The sequence below is a fragment of the Tinamus guttatus genome, unplaced genomic scaffold (genome assembly GCF_059628265.1).
Source record: "Tinamus guttatus ecotype Peru unplaced genomic scaffold, ASM5962826v1 Tinamus_guttatus_pri_ptg000155l, whole genome shotgun sequence".
Lineage (NCBI taxonomy): Eukaryota > Metazoa > Chordata > Aves > Tinamiformes > Tinamidae > Tinamus > Tinamus guttatus.
In genome coordinates, this window is record NW_028288689.1 from 712629 (window position 1) to 727938 (window position 15310).

Below are 15310 nucleotides of genomic sequence, written 5' to 3' on the forward strand. Positions count from 1 at the left end.
TCTTGGCATTCTGACACTCGTTGTCAAGGTTCCCTTCCAAGGCAGCGAGGTGCTTCGGTATTCAACACCACTGCCCTCATCTGCAGTGCCACATACCAGGCTCTAAGAGCAAATACAAAATCAGCATTTATGGAATATATATATTTTTAAAACATCAATTATCATCAGTAGCTTTTCTATTATGCAAATGTCATATTTAAAACAACACAGGGCAAATTATGAAAAAGGCATTTATTATTTACACAACTGCTATAGTTCCTTAAGAACAATATATCCCATTTTTATTTGAAAGGGTCAGTCTTCTTTCAAATACATGAACTGCATAATGCACAACTGTTGGTAATGCCAAACAGCAGTCACATCACACTTGTATAGTGCAGGCATAAGCAGCGCAAGTAAATGATATTTTAAGAACAGTATGGCTGAATATTGTATTTAAACACAGTGTTTGCACTTTGACAAGATTTAGCTAGAAGAGAACAAGGGGTTTTGTTCATGCTTTGTTAGGAATATGACTTTCCCTTCTGAGGTTTAAACCCTTTATCTGACATAGAAGAATATTCCTTTTTCAGGTAGACTGCTTTTCACTTACCAAGTAAGAGTAGAATTTTCTCCCTCAAACTTCAATCTTTTTTTTCTTTTTTTTCCAGTAAACACTGTTTTATAGTACAAGTTCTGACATTGGTGTAGATTGGCCACAGTTTTTTTCCATCTTACTGTCTTGCACAGAGAAACACTGACATACTAATACGTACCAAACTTAGACAACTTGTAATTTATAGACTTAAATACTGGAATGGGAGAGGGAGACTGTTTCTAAAGATGGTGGGAAGAGAGGGCTCATCCAATTCATATACTGCCAATGCTGGCTCCTTACTCAACTTTTTTGGTCTAAATTTTTTTTCTAGTTTCAGAATGATTTTGGTCTTTAATGGTTATGGTTGGGTTTTGGTAGCAAAGGAGAGGAAAGTTTTAAGTAGTGACATCAGAAATGAATGCAAGAGAAGGTAACTGATTTCTCCTGCTTTAAGCTTATTGCTGTGATCTTTAAAAAAAAAAAAAAAAAAAAAAAACAAAAAAAAACCCACAACCAACCAACTGGAAGACCAAGTATAGCAGTCATTCTGGCATTGGATCCAGTGTCCAGCACTATTACACTCTAGCGTAAAAGCAAGGAAAAGTCCAATGATCTTAGTTATGTTCCCGTCAATTCAGTGCCACACACTTTTATTAGCATTACTGTCCTTGCTTCTTTGAAAGATACCTGAAAGAAACAAAAAAAAAAACGCTCTTTAAAAGAAGAGATGGGTACAAATATATACAAGCCTTTTATAAGTCTAACATATGAATCTACTTTCTCTTCTCAATAGCAAGTGCTTTATTGGAGAAGAAACAGGACTATGATCAATAGTATTCGTGATTTTGCTACTTCAACATTATTTTTATTCCATGATAGATTATCTCAGTCATTCAAGGTCATGTTTGCAAACTGTATTATTTTAAGTGGGGGAGCAAATGTAAAGATGTTTGATTCTAAGAGGTTAAAAATTACATCAGTTGAATTAACGACCAGATTAGTGATTATATTCTTTAAGTTGAATACAGAACCCCTTCAAATAAATTTAAGAGTATAATGAACAGTCATCCACCACAAGGAGCAGAGCAATCTGCTACTAGTTTCCTTAGAGAATCTGAGTTATATGATCTTACAGTCCTCCTGCTATAGCCAGAGCAATTCGGCTATGTGGTGATATTGATGTCTTTGTAAATGCTACAAAAAATCTAACCAGTTTGATATTGTGAAACATCCAGTACATTTCACTTCTAAAATGTGGTGTCTGCCCCTCTTACAGGAGAGGAAGAAAGGACAAATTCATTAGGCTATTATTTTAAGCACTGGATAAATGTTTTTCTGTTAGAATACTGCATAGCTATTCCACATGTAATGAAACTTTGGGCTACTGCAGTGAAACTTTGGAGCATTGCATAAAATCCTGAGGATGAATTTTGGCAAACACTTTAATCATTCTTTAGCAAGAATTAGGATGCCCTAAATGGTGTCTTAAGAAAATCCATTTACATAACAGATTCTACGAATACTATAGTATCATGCAACTTGGTTAACATCTGAGAACCACACTGCAACACTAAACCTCAGGAGTAACAACTGGAAAAGTTGCATTGTAACAAAAGATTTGAGATCTACAAAGGCAAACAGCTTAGGAGGGGATAATGAAAGATTTCCAGGGACAAAGTTCCTTCAAAAATTACTTTTCCTTTAAGAAGTATAGTTGCTCTACTGAAAACAAATGTTGATCATGAACTCTGAGTGGGGGGGAGGAAGGGTTCCCTACTGTCAAAATTCTAACTTTTCAGGGAAGTAGCCTGAATGCCATAGTCTTAAATTCTACTCTACTACTGGGTGACCTCTGTAACTAGAAGTGATGCTCATCTGCTCAGTTGTTTCTGGTATTTCTGCAGACGATCTTAACTACAACAGAGTAGGGCCAGAAATACAAGGAAGAAATAATTCTGACTTTGTTCTTACCTTTCCCAATGTTTGTGATTCAGCTCCAAGAAGTCATCTAATTTTGCTATTTCTTTGAGGTATTGAGTGAGTTTTAGAAGTTCCTTGTCTTTATCCCGATTTAAATGTGCTTTCATAAAAGGCCTTATCTATATGAAATGAATCACATGGGTATAAGCATTTGCTTAAAGAAAAATGTTTTCAATTCTCTAACATTTACCACTTAATGAAAATATATTTTTAGTACTATTCAAACTTAGAACTTCTCTTAGGTAAAGGAAAGGGAACACTTCTTAGTGACCGCCTCCAATTTGTCCTGTTACTAATGCAATCTGGACTACAGGGACTTTGTGTGGTATGTCCTCCAGCAAGACATTTATCCTGATGGTTTTGCAGTTCTTCAAGTTCTCCCCTCCCAGCAAGGCAGAATGACAAACTGATCTGCAATAGACTGACATATTTTCTAATTACATGGATTGTATTACAGGAGACATGAGGGGTTTTCAGCTCTGCTTAATGAGTTGTGTGGCCTCTCTAGGGCCAGTTTTATTTTTTTCCAACAAAAATAATTTAAATAGAATCATAACTTCAGTGACTAAAGAGATGTCAGAAATAAAGCTTATCTGACAATTGCTTTAAACTTGGAAGGCATTATAACTGTGCCTTGTTTTAGCTATTCAACATTCTTGCCTGCAGCTCTGTTAATGTTTTGATAAACATCTTTGAGATCTGAGCTAGAGGGAGCTCCCTGAGCAATCGTCTCCCAGAAAGACTTTTGATATTCTTTTGATGCTCATAACAGTACATGGTTCTGATTAACATCTCCCTGTCAGGTCTCGGTGATTACTGTTTTCTTCAAATCGTGGATGTTTTCAAACAAATATCTTTTACCACTGCATTTGCAAACATTTTTAAAGTACTTTTTGAAATTCTTTTAGTACCATATTGCTGCACTGTAATCTATCAGTAGAAATCGAAGTAGCATGCTGCTTATTCAGAGCACTGATGATGAGTTTTGGAACAGGAAGTGGTTGAAAATCTTATAGAATGAAATTTACTGTTCTGCACTCAAAATGGCTCCAGGTCTTAAATTTTCTGGAGCAGAGTGCTTGCATGCTAACAAAGTACAGCAGCTTGATATTTTCTTGACATTGTACTTCGCCTGTTTTAATGGCAGTAATGCCCCACCTGATTATGTTTTGCAAGCGTAATTTATGCAGAAATTGTAATTTCAGTGATTTCAGTTCTCTTAAAAACAAAAGTGAATCAAAGTGTACTTAATAATGAATCAAACATTTTCTATTGCTTTTAGAAAAGCACTGCTCAGAAATGTTAGCCTGGACAAATAGTAATTTAAGTCAAAATTAATAAAACATGTATCTTCACTGATTAAGAACTTCTTTTCTTTAAGATACAACCAAAAGTATGAAAACGTATTTTTCAAAGTGTGAGAAAGGCAGTAATAAATGATAACTTAGTTAAAATTACCTTGAGTCCATTTTGTGGATTCATTAGGAAGTTTCGGCCAATATCATCAAACATAATAGTATTTTTTTTGCTGTAATATTCTGAAAATTTTCCCCAGATAACACCAAGAGGCTTCACCTGCAAAAATGACGCATATTAGGTATCTGAGGTAATTTAGATCATATGCAGATGATGAAAATATCACTCTATAGGAGCTTGAATGGGACCCTTGAATTCTTTTGCTGAAAAATTAGCAGGCAGTTTGGCTTTAAGGAAAGAGATATTAATGGTATAGCATGCTACATACTCTCAACCTAAAGGAAATCCGTGTGGCACTACATTTTCTTGCCACAGTCATATCTATTTGATCTGAAAGCAGTGTTACTCAAACGACCTACTGAAATTAAAACAGTAAACATTAATAAATGGTTTCAGTAGAAGGTGGTTTAATAACATGTCTCTTGAAAGGTAAAAAAGACCAGGAAAAACAATAATACTTACATCTATTAGTCCTCTTCTAGGAGTGTGCACAGTTATCATTGCAGCACTGTCCAACATGAAGGTTATCTTGTAGTTGGCATTGGTACTCACTCCAAGCTCCTGCATCACAAAGACTATTGATTAAAGCTTCAGATTATGACAATTTTTCCTGCTGTGCAATTGTAACAAGGTTAACACCTTTGTCAAAAGCTAAGCTGCTGAGGATAAATAGAAACACACTAAAAGTAAGTATCTGTTTTATATGTGGAGAATCAAAGTACCCCATTCTAACGAGGGGAAAAGCAGATAGGAATTTATTTTGGCAGTGTCTACAGTTAGACAACAATTGTTGTCAGCATAAAATTAGAGTAATTTTGCAGAAGAGGCAAAATACAGACAACCCATGGCCATATCTTCATGCACAACCTTTCACAAATTCTACAGGTTTCAGAGCTTTGCCCTGTAACAAGGATAGCAGGTATGCATGTGTTCTGCTATTCGTTCATTTCAGTAACATGCAGTAAATCACAGCCCAATAAAATATCCAAAAAAAGGTTGTTCCCTTTTTTCCTGAGTATATCCAAGACAGACAATGACAGTCAGAAGTCAGGAGACTGTCTGCATTGTAAAGATTTGATCACTCCTAAAATAAAGACTTCAAGGAAAACTATCACTTTTAGAAAATAATCTTTGATCATTTCAAATCCTTTCTAAAGTTGAAGAGCAACAATAAAATCTGCTGACTATTTGTAACACATTTTATCTTGCTGACTTAATTCTGGTGCATGCAACAGCAATAACATAGCAAGGAGAAAATATCCACTGCAACAGCTTTCTTGCAGCTATCCAGCCACACTTAGATGACTTGCTTTTATAGGCAAATGAAAAGCGCCAGCTACTTGGGCCAGTGTTCTGCTGTGCTGAAAAAGCTGCCTGTTCTAGAGCATCTGAAGTCTATGAGTAAGCATACGGTAAAATAGAGGTTAAACTTGGTTATCCGATATTGCCTCTTTTTCATGCTGTTTCTGCTTTTGTAAATTTAAACAAAACTGGAATACCGAGGATTGCTGGAATTATTGTTCCTAGATGGAACCTGTAGAGGTATGCACTCCTGTGTGGTCAATTTAAGGAGAATTTGTAGTTTATTGGTAGGAATTTCAAGTGATCAAGATGCAGGACCAGGCATGGAAAGGTGGTGATTCAGTAACAAATAAAAGGACTTTGGAAGATGACCTAGCAATATGGAAACTGGTGGCCAGTGTAGGAGAAAGCATTGTTTGGACCAGTTGCTTTCCCCTAGTAAAATCCTAAGCCTACAGACCATGATACAAAGAATTACTTGGCTTGCAAGACTGTAAATACCACAGAGAGTGTGATGCTTGTGTGCGTGTGTACATATATATATAGCATGTATATATGTATGTTCAGGGCTGAAACTAAGCAAAAAAAAAAAAAGTGATTAGATCTGTAGACTTATTTCATCATGCTCACACTTACCTCTAGCTGCTACAAGGCATTTGTTTACAGCCAGAGAGCTAACTCACAAGACACAGCTACAACCTCTTTCAAGAATATTTTAGTAATATTCTCTTTCTAGATTGAAATCATAGTTTTGTAATATAGAATCTAGGTTTCGTTTCTTCCTAGATGTAGCAGACTGCTACAGAAGTCATAACTATAGGTGTCAGTAGTGTTTTATTTTCATGGAACTATTTCATAGATATGATCAAAGGTTTTTATTTCAGAGATAAATATGAAGCATTTCTGTTTGTTTAGAAAAACTATAGCAAAAAAAGGCTATTTTGAGCAAATTAAAATGGGAAAGTGTTCTTTGCCCTGCTTAAACTAAAAGAAACAAATAGAGTAGAAACAAATAGAGTAGAAACTACAAAGTCTAAATTTATAAAAGTTTTCCCCCAAAAAGGAGGAAACTGTTTTGATTTCTAGACATATAAACTCTCAAACCAAACATACAGCAATTTTTAGTAAGCTGATTAGCTTTGTGTTTAAGACTGGCTGTAGATGTATTCCACTAGGTCAGCTGTGCAAAACTGGCTAGGTGCGGAAGGAACCAAGATTGAAAGAGCTCTTACGGATGTTTTAATAAGGCAGAGGAAGCACGAGGCACACAGCTGCAAGAGATACAAGATAAATACAAAAGGGGTTTCCTCTTGCTGACTTAGTCCTGCATATGCCATATTTATCCACACCTTTAAAAAAACAAAATGTATTATACAACTCTACTAATTAGAGGTAAAACATGAAAGCAACAATGAAGGTTGCAGTAACTAATCTATTTCAGCAAACACCACCTAGTGTTTAACTGTGCTAAATTTAGGACCCACTGCTGTGATAGTTTGTGTGCAATTCTAAAATTAGATTTAATCTAATTCTGTGACAAAACTATGTTAAAGCGTCTATAAGCATTTAGAACACTCAGATTTCGATTTACATGAGCTCCCCAGTTGCTAATCCTCTTTACAAGGCTGAACATAGGAGCAACTAAATGAACAGTTAGGCTAGAAATAATTAGTATTTTTAGAACAACTTACTTTCATTTTAGCTTCAATCCACTTCATATTAGTAGCAGCTAAAACAAAAGGGAGAAAACAGATTAAAAAAGGCCAAAAACCTGTTTGTTTAACCTATCCTTTATTAACCTATCCAACAATAAATTCACAAACTTTCATTTCGGAAGATGCATTCTTATTACAGCTTCAGGTCACTGTCTTTAAATTATTCTGCCTTTGTGAAAGCTTATTTCTATTTCAAGAGCTTCCTTTGCAATTGAATGCATACAATAAGCACTGCATGTAGTCAAACCTATTTTCTAGATCAGCTGTTACTGAAGGGTGAAAGGAAGTGGGCTACATCTGGCCAGTGGCACTATATTGACTTTATAGGAAGCAAGGGTAAGAATACATAAGGCCTGCAAGGCACAAAATAGCAACATTGCCCATGGATCTAAGAATTTGTGGAATTATTGTTCAAGAGTATAAAACTAAATTTTGTGGTAATTCTAACATGGTTTAAAAGCTGTCTTAAGTAAAGTCTGCTCTCCAGATGTTGGGCAGGAAGTGAAAAATGTGTTAAAGCAAACAATCTACCATTCCTGTAGTCAGTTCCATTCATTTCTACTTTTCCTTTGCTATGACACTTCACTACTTATCATCTAGACAGAGATTATTTGTAAAGGAATCTATCAAGCAGTGTCTGAATATTGATTACACAATTTCATTACTGCAGACACTTATTTGTACAAACTAATACTTTGTAAAGTGATATTGAGCTTTATGCTGTGATTAGATCCATTCGGATGGGCAATATGTGCTGCTTTCTTTTTCCCACCCACATAGAAACTACTCTTTTTCTAAAGCAGCTTGGTGCCTCCATTATTGACAATTTACAGTTAAGTCTTGGGTGTTGTCTATGCTACTTACACCAAATAACAATATCGTAATCCTCATAGGCAGATGTCAGGAATTCATGAAGATATGGCCTCATTAGCTCTACCCCAGTTTCAGCACACGATCTATGGTCTGCAAAGACGAGAAATTAATCATTAAGTTTAGGGTGTTTCATCTGACTGTCCTACCAGTGAGTTCTCCTACTAGAGAGTTTTACCAAGGTAGCACTGGAGGTAATGAATGTATTCACCCTCCACCATGTACTTTGAACAGCAAACTCACACTTCCATTTTAAGAAGTGAAGCAGCGGAGAAGGACAGAAGCAGCAGAAGGAACGTTAATTTGTTGTTATTTGGGGGCTTAGCTAATAATTAAATCAGGGAGAGCTTTGTGTCTAAATATCTTTGAGCAGCCAGGCCAAATAGTTCATCTATGACCCTTAGCAAATTTGTGATAGCTCAGGCATAAACCAGCTTCCTGTCAACCTAGTCCAGATCATCTTCTGAACACGTATCAAACTTTTCAGACACATAAATGCTGCATGTTCTGGTTGAAAAACTGCTGTCAGTGAGATCCCATTAGAAAGAGACCTCTAAATAAAATCTTTGACCCTGTCATTAACAGATGGAATTTGGATCTGAAATTGCAAACAAATCTCATCAAAAAAGAATTAAGGAGAGAGAAGGGCACAAACTGTTTACAATCAGGACACACCTACATCTCAGGCCTACATCTCAACTGTGGCCTCCAAGAAAACCAGTCTGGCAGAATTTTCAGGTAAAACATGCTTTCATGCATGTCTAGTAACTCGTTGAAAATATAATTGGAAGCTACTCTCCCACCTCCCAAAAGGGGAATCTGTCACGTATGGATGGAGATCATTACAACAACAAAGTCATTGCTGGCTCCATGATGTCCAATACGCAGGTGAGTTAAAAGTTATTTGGATCAGGTGCTAAACTATTTTTTTTTATGTTGTATAGAAAGTAGAACTGCTTTAAAATCAATGGTATGCAACATTTGTAAGGTACAATTCTTTTAAAACTTATCAGCAGAAGATTCTAAAATATTATAAAGTAGATGTTGAGTAATACCACACAACCCCAAGTTACTGAAGTGGACTTGTAAAGCAAAAATCAAGACATGTTAACTGGCAAATAGATTGACCTCTTAAACAAAACAGGATAATTGCATAAAATCTCACCAAATAGTGTATAATCAACATCTAACACCAGTAGCTTTTTTCCTTCCCTTGGAGGATTCAGAATTTCCACTTTGTATTCTTTAACTCTGCGTGAAATTTTTAGTAGATTTTCTTCCCTAATACAATAAAGCAAAAAGTTATAGTTAGTTAAAATGCAGGTTGTCTATTAAATCACAGGACTACTTTAATGGATAAAACTCCTAACCTATTTTCTACTTCAACAACTTCTTCTTCAATATCAAAATCATTCACAACATCGTCATTATCAGGGGGTGGCCCAAGAACATCTTCCTAGAGGAATGATAATAATAGATAATTAATATCATCAAAGCAAAACAACACTAGATATGAAAAATTTTGCTACTGCATGCAACAGAAACAATGGTATTATTTAAACTAAGTTATTTTTACTTTGTTCTGGAGTAACTAGCAAGAACTACTGAGGAATGCTGAGATTCCATAATATCATAGGAGCAAGTCAATACTTTAAACTCCTGTATTGTTCCAGGTTTAATGTATACAAGTTACAAAAAAACACCTTCACAGAAAAAAAGACATCAACAGAAATCTACATTGCTTTTTGCAATGATGACTAGAATATTCTCAACTTTAAAATCCTAATGAGAAGACATATAATCCTATTTTCTTTGAAACAGCATGTAAAATATTTACCAAACTCTCTTCACGAGTGCCCATCATCATGATTTTAGTATTTGGCTTTAACTTTAGAGCTCCAAGCTTAACATCATCATCTGCAGGTTTGCCTACAATGCAAGCAGAGATTTTTTCTTGAACAGAGGTATTTTAGAAATGTGTCAATATAATACATCTTTTGCTTACTTGAAAAAAACACACATCAAACACTAAAACTCACAAGCTGTATTACTCTCCTCCTCTATGTACGGTCAGTAGCTTGTTCCACTAGCAGCAATTTAACCTTTTTTAATGTACATTTGCAGCACTTCCACAGGCACCATTAAAAAAGTGAACATATTGATGTAAAAATAATAAGCAACATTGTGACATGCAAAATTTCTGTTTATCTGAATGATAGCTCCCCGAGGTAGATGCCCCGCTGATACACGTCCTGACTAGGATGTATCCTCAGATGTCTCATATCCACAACAAACAACAAATTTGAATAGTTACCCTTCATCTTAAGTCCAAGCAGTTTTTGACGCTCTGGTAACACTCCAGTAAGGCCTTTAAGAGACTGTTTCAGATCCAACACTGTGTCCTCTTCTGATAGTGAGGTTATTGTATATTCCTGTCCACCCCATTTTATTATAAGAGAGAGAGACATCCTTGAATCATATGTTCTGTATTATTTTCTGAAAAAATCTGCTGGAGAAGGAAGAGAAAATGATCATGTAAGGAAAAAAAAAAAAAAAAGCAGAATTACTCTTAAGGCAAATTAGAACATTTGAACTACAACATCTTAAAAATGTTATCGAACTAAGCATCGTATGCTCATTTTGCATGAATAGATGCTAAATGTGTTGACAACGTATGGAACTATGAGAGAAAAAACAGCATTAAAACTAGAGCTCCAAGTTTTGCTTCACTGTATTTAGCAATGTCACATTCACCCCTGCTCCAGTGTGTGCTCGTTTGCTGCTTCTTTTGGGCAGGTGCAGGCTGTTCACTGCACAATCAGCTCCCAAGCAGAGTGCTGCAGGATCATAAAGTCATCTCAGATCTCAGAAATGTTTCCTGCAATAAGCAAGCAACTGACCCACTCAATGATAATGTCAAATATGTAGTTACAAAACAGCAAGCATAGAATACCATCAAAACACAGAAAACAAAACCATTCCTGAACAAGCAGTTCAGCTGAAGCATTAGTTTACTCGCTGTCACTAAGATCTGTGCAATAGCTGCAGTAACACACACCCCAGGCCACATGTCACAGTGCCAATATCAAATTAGGAGGCTGAGAACAAAGCCAAAACTCACACCTACACAATGCAATTACTCCTACTATAAGAACTCAACATTTGTTGCAGTGCTGACAAAACTGCCATAATTATACTATCTTCAGTTTAACAAAATCAACTGTATTTACAATTTAGTCTTGCATCAAAAACAGAAGCAGGATTTTTAGCTGTGGAAGGGAGAAGACCGTATTTTGGGGCTAAAGTTTGAGAGCAGAAGAAGAAAAAAAAAAAAAAAAGAAAGCAGATCTATGAGAAAATGATGTGTTTTCAGGAGATGCATTATAGCAAGAAGTACAGACATAGCAATTTAGAATTAAAGCCTGAAAAATGTCAGAATCAAAAAAATCTGATTCTGCTTCTTCTCCAGCATTATCTTTTCAGATATTATCTACTCTCAGCCAAAATACTTCTCATTAATACTGTATTAAGAATGATCATGTAATTACTCAGGCATACCATAAGACAGAGATGAGAAAGTGAGGACTAGATACAATCTGCTTGCTGAGGACACCAAAAGCCACCGGTCCTCATTACTCCCTCTGCAAACCCTGACCACAAGCTGCAAACTGATAGTCTTGAACAACAAAAAGCTATTTTTAGTAAAGTGCTAAGAAAGCAAACAGAGTTTAAGAGTGATAAGCAATGGAAATGCACAAGCTTATTATCACAAATAATCTCTGCCCAAGCCTAGACTAACTTTACAAAAAAAAAGAGTTTATTGTTTCCTTTCTCATCTAGACCCATGCACTGACTTACCCTAAGTCATCTGCAAGAAAATGGATGAGTCAAGATCTGCAAGGAAACTTCCCAGTTCTCTGTCCAGTGCTAAGTTACAAAGATCCTCACTCTTCACTTAAGCATTTGAGCCATCATCTGTTCTTACATCATCTGAGCTATCATCTATTCTTACTGGGTTACAGCCTGTCAAGATGAAAGTCATCAGAAACGCCAAGCAGAAACAAATGGCTGTTATTCAATGACTGTTATGCATCAGAACCACTGTCACCAGTAAAAATGCCTAGGACCCAAGAGGAGGCAGGGAAGATTTTTGACATTTCTCCCATGCAGGCTGGTCGTGTGTGACACTGACACTTAAGCATGGGGGTTGCTCTGCCCTTAAAAGCTCCCTGTCCCCCGCAAGGGTCTTCCCGAGGCGGGAGCGCTGCCCAGGCTGCGCTCCGGGGCTCCGCGTTGCGCTGCGCTTTTCCCCAGCATTAAAGCCCGGCGTATTTTATATTTTGCGGTATTTTAGCGTAGCGCTCCCGCAGACCAAGAGGAGGGCCAGAGGGGCAGCGCGGAGGGCGCGCGCCCCGGCAAGGCCGCTGCGGACGAGCGCGCAGCGCCAGCGCTTCCCGGGGCGGCAGCGCCAGGCCCAGACCCCGCCGCCAGCCCGGCCGAGGCCGCGGGCGCTCCGGGGAGCACGGCCGGGCCCAGACGCACCGAGCTGCCCCGGCGATCGCGGCGCTCCCGCTGCCGCCCCCGCCTCCATCCCGGGCCCAGCCCCTCACCCTGGCAACGGAACCGGCGCCTTCCCGGGAGCCGCCGTTACCGGAGGCGGAAGTGGCGCCGGGCGGAAGCGGCGGGCGAGCCGCCGGGGTGAGGGCGGAAGTGCAGCTGTCGCCATGGCAACGCGGCGGCCGGGCCGGAGCTGCCGGCTGGTCCCGGGGGCTCTGGGCCTCTGCAGGGCAGAGAGAGGCGTGTTTGGAGAGACGTTTCCAGCGCCGCCCGCCTCCCACGCGGGCAGAGCTGGAGGAGAAACGCGTCGTTCAGCTCCGAAACTGAGTGAGTTTGTAGGGGCCGCGGGTCCTGTGTTGGCCGCAGAGCTGCAGCATCGTTCCGTATCGAGGCAGAGCGGAGGGCGCGCGAGCAACAGGGCTGTATACCGTCTTCAGGAAGGCATCTGTGCGTTTAGGAGCTATTCCTACCATACGTCACATCTCGGCAAGCACGAGCAATATAAATAGCGTGGTACAAATAAAAGCTGCCTAGAAGGTGGTTTACCGCAGTGTGCTCCTCTCCTAACGGCGCGAATTTAACACGTTTCCTGCCCACATCTGTGTTGTGAGCTGTGTTCTGTGTTCAGGCTTTAGCACAGCAGTGATCTGGCTTCCCGAGGAGCGGTGTCTGTTCCTGCCCGCGTGCACCGCAGGCAGCGTGGAGCCGAGCGCGGCTCCGTCTCGAATGGCTTCCTCTGGCCTTGCCAGGTGCATCCACGGCTTCTGCTGGGGCTGGAAAGTGCCCAAAAGCAGCACGGAACAGCTCAAGTTACACCTTGCCATAAAACTGTGCACCCTCCAGGCCTGTTTAAAACTTCAGGCAAGACAAGCAGTGTGTTGTGTGCTGGCCTCTCGAGTGTTTGCCATCTTTCTAAGGCATTTCTATGAATGTCAGCTTAGCTTTTAAAAAACTTCCCTTTGGAGACAAAAGGAAGCAGTGGGGGTCTTGGCTTTATTTGTTTATTTTCTTTTTGAGGAGGACTATGAAGGAAGTTTTTTTGATGGTATTTAGTTTCGTGTATGATATTGATATTTCAGTATCCTGACACCTGAACCATGACTAAGACTTCTTTGTGCTAGTTCAGAAAATACTCTGGTCTTGACAGGATTTGTGTGCCACAGATAAATGCATCCCTTTTCCTGGCCATGAGAACACATGGTGGTGCTCAATCCTAATGTTAGTAAGCACGGAGTGGTTAAGTGATTTGGCTAAGAGCTCTTAACTGTAATTCAGAGCCCAAACAGTGTTGTCTTTTCTTTGTAATGAGACATTTGTAAGTTGGGGGTTTAGACTGCGATAAATTCCTGAATATCCAGAAGGAAGTAAAAGTAGCAGGAAAGTTTTAAAGCTAATGCTTATTCCCTGTCATCCTGGTAAGGTTCTGGGATGTTACAGACCACAAGGAAAATAGAAGCCTAATGACTCCATTCCAGTACCCCATGTTCACAGCAAGCATTTCTGGGCAATGTGAGGAATATGCTGCTGCGTAGCCTCTAGCATAGGAACAATTCTCCTGAATTGCTGTGCATACTGCATATTAGAAAACAAAAGTCCCTTAGGAAAATTCCTTCTATTTTGACAAGGGTCAATAAGGATTCCTTAAAATGATTATTCAAGTTGAAAATGGTATGGAAATCTCAAAGGGTTATTTTGAGAATGATGTATTAACAAAAAAAAAATCAAGTTGCATAGAGAAAAAGAGTTTGAAAGTAAACGTAATGACACTTAGCAAGACTGGGAGATGTTGAGTATTTGCTACATTCTTTGACTTCAATGGGTACAGAGTCAGTGCAGAAGTTAATGGGATGCAGATTTTTACGTCTGGGCAACATCCTAGACTTCAAGGTTTTGCAATTTTTTTTTCCAAGTTGCTTTTTGTGTTCAAAGAATTGATTTGAGTATGTACCAGTCTGTCCACCCCATTTCAGAATTGAACTCGTGCTAGGAAAAAATCTAGAAGGAAGCCCATATTTTCCAATGGGCACAAAAGAATCCTTAAAATACAGCTACAAATTAGTGTATTATACTATGAATTTTACTACATTTCATGCTTTTTCTTTTCCTTTCTCAGCTCCTTTTCTCTTTTTACAATATCTTCCATGTATTACTTTTTTTTCCCGAGTCTCTTTTATCCATTTTTAGAGCGTGTTCTAAGCAGGCAGTGAAAGCACAGAAGCCTGCGAATGTCGAACTTTTCATGCCTTTATTGTACAAGTGCTTCCAGCCCAATGCAGATTCCTGTGTGAGCCTGCTAATGGTAAATGTAATAAGTGTAATATAACCTATAGCCTGGTATCCCGGACACTGCCATCACTGTGGCCTAGAAACCCAGCGCCTGAATTCATGCTGTGATTCTGGGCAGAGCATCTAGAGCTGGATTCTTGGGGCTTGATAATGTGGTGTGTGAGCTAGCGGCTCAGCTGGAGACGTGGAAACGCCTCGTGTTGGAAACGAAGCACTTTTTCAAGTGATCACTATTGCAGCAAGTGCCTGTCTCAGCTTCCTCATCACTTAAGTGGAGGTTAGCATAATATTTATCTAGCTTGCTCACAGGAGTTTCTTCGAGGTTATTTAGTTAATTTTGGCACTGTGAGATGCTATAAATACTAGGGGGGTATACCAACATACCATATGATTCTGCACTTTCTGAATGTGACTGTTATTTTTCTGCCACTGTTTGGCCCAATTATTTTTATTTTATTTACTTCAGTTCTTTGTATTCTACATTATGCCCAACTGGCAAGGGACCTTGGGAGAGGACTGTGAATCTTTTGTTCACAGAACAAAACCT

The 15310-nt window shown here is 38.8% G+C and overlaps 1 protein-coding gene across 2 annotated transcripts; it reads right to left on the reverse strand.

The window, feature by feature from the left end:
- Positions 1-216: 216 nt before the first annotated feature.
- On the reverse strand, positions 217-12567 carry UBLCP1 (ubiquitin like domain containing CTD phosphatase 1). 2 transcript variants are annotated; one of them, XM_088522577.1, is made up of 11 exons: positions 12531-12567; positions 10235-10426; positions 9758-9849; positions 9291-9376; positions 9086-9201; positions 7915-8013; positions 7027-7064; positions 4496-4594; positions 4016-4132; positions 2549-2676; positions 217-1264 (listed from the first exon to the last, which is right to left on the reverse strand). In XM_088522577.1, the coding sequence occupies exons 2-11, from the start codon at positions 10386-10388 to the stop codon at positions 1237-1239; spliced, it is 957 nt and encodes a 318-aa protein (XP_088378703.1). In that variant the 5' UTR covers positions 10389-10426; positions 12531-12567; the 3' UTR covers positions 217-1236. The 2 variants fall into 2 exon arrangements, with proteins under 2 accessions (XP_088378703.1, XP_088378704.1); XM_088522578.1 differs by having other exon boundaries at positions 10235-10429; positions 12531-12545.
- Between the last annotated feature and the right edge of the window lie 2743 nt (positions 12568-15310).

What these genes read in the sequence shown, in the direction of transcription:
- UBLCP1 (XM_088522577.1), bottom strand. Translation starts at nt 10,388, where the DNA reads ATGTCTCTCTCTCTTATAATAAAATGGGGTGGACAGGAATATACAATA. An exon ending in GCACTCGTGAAGAGAGTTTG is followed by an intron (nt 9,377 to 9,757) that starts GTAAATATTTTA and finishes TCATTCCTCTAG; the next exon opens with GAAGATGTTCTTGGGCCACC. An exon ending in TGTTGATTATACACTATTTG is followed by an intron (nt 8,014 to 9,085) that starts GTGAGATTTTAT and finishes TCGTCTTTGCAG; the next exon opens with ACCATAGATCGTGTGCTGAA.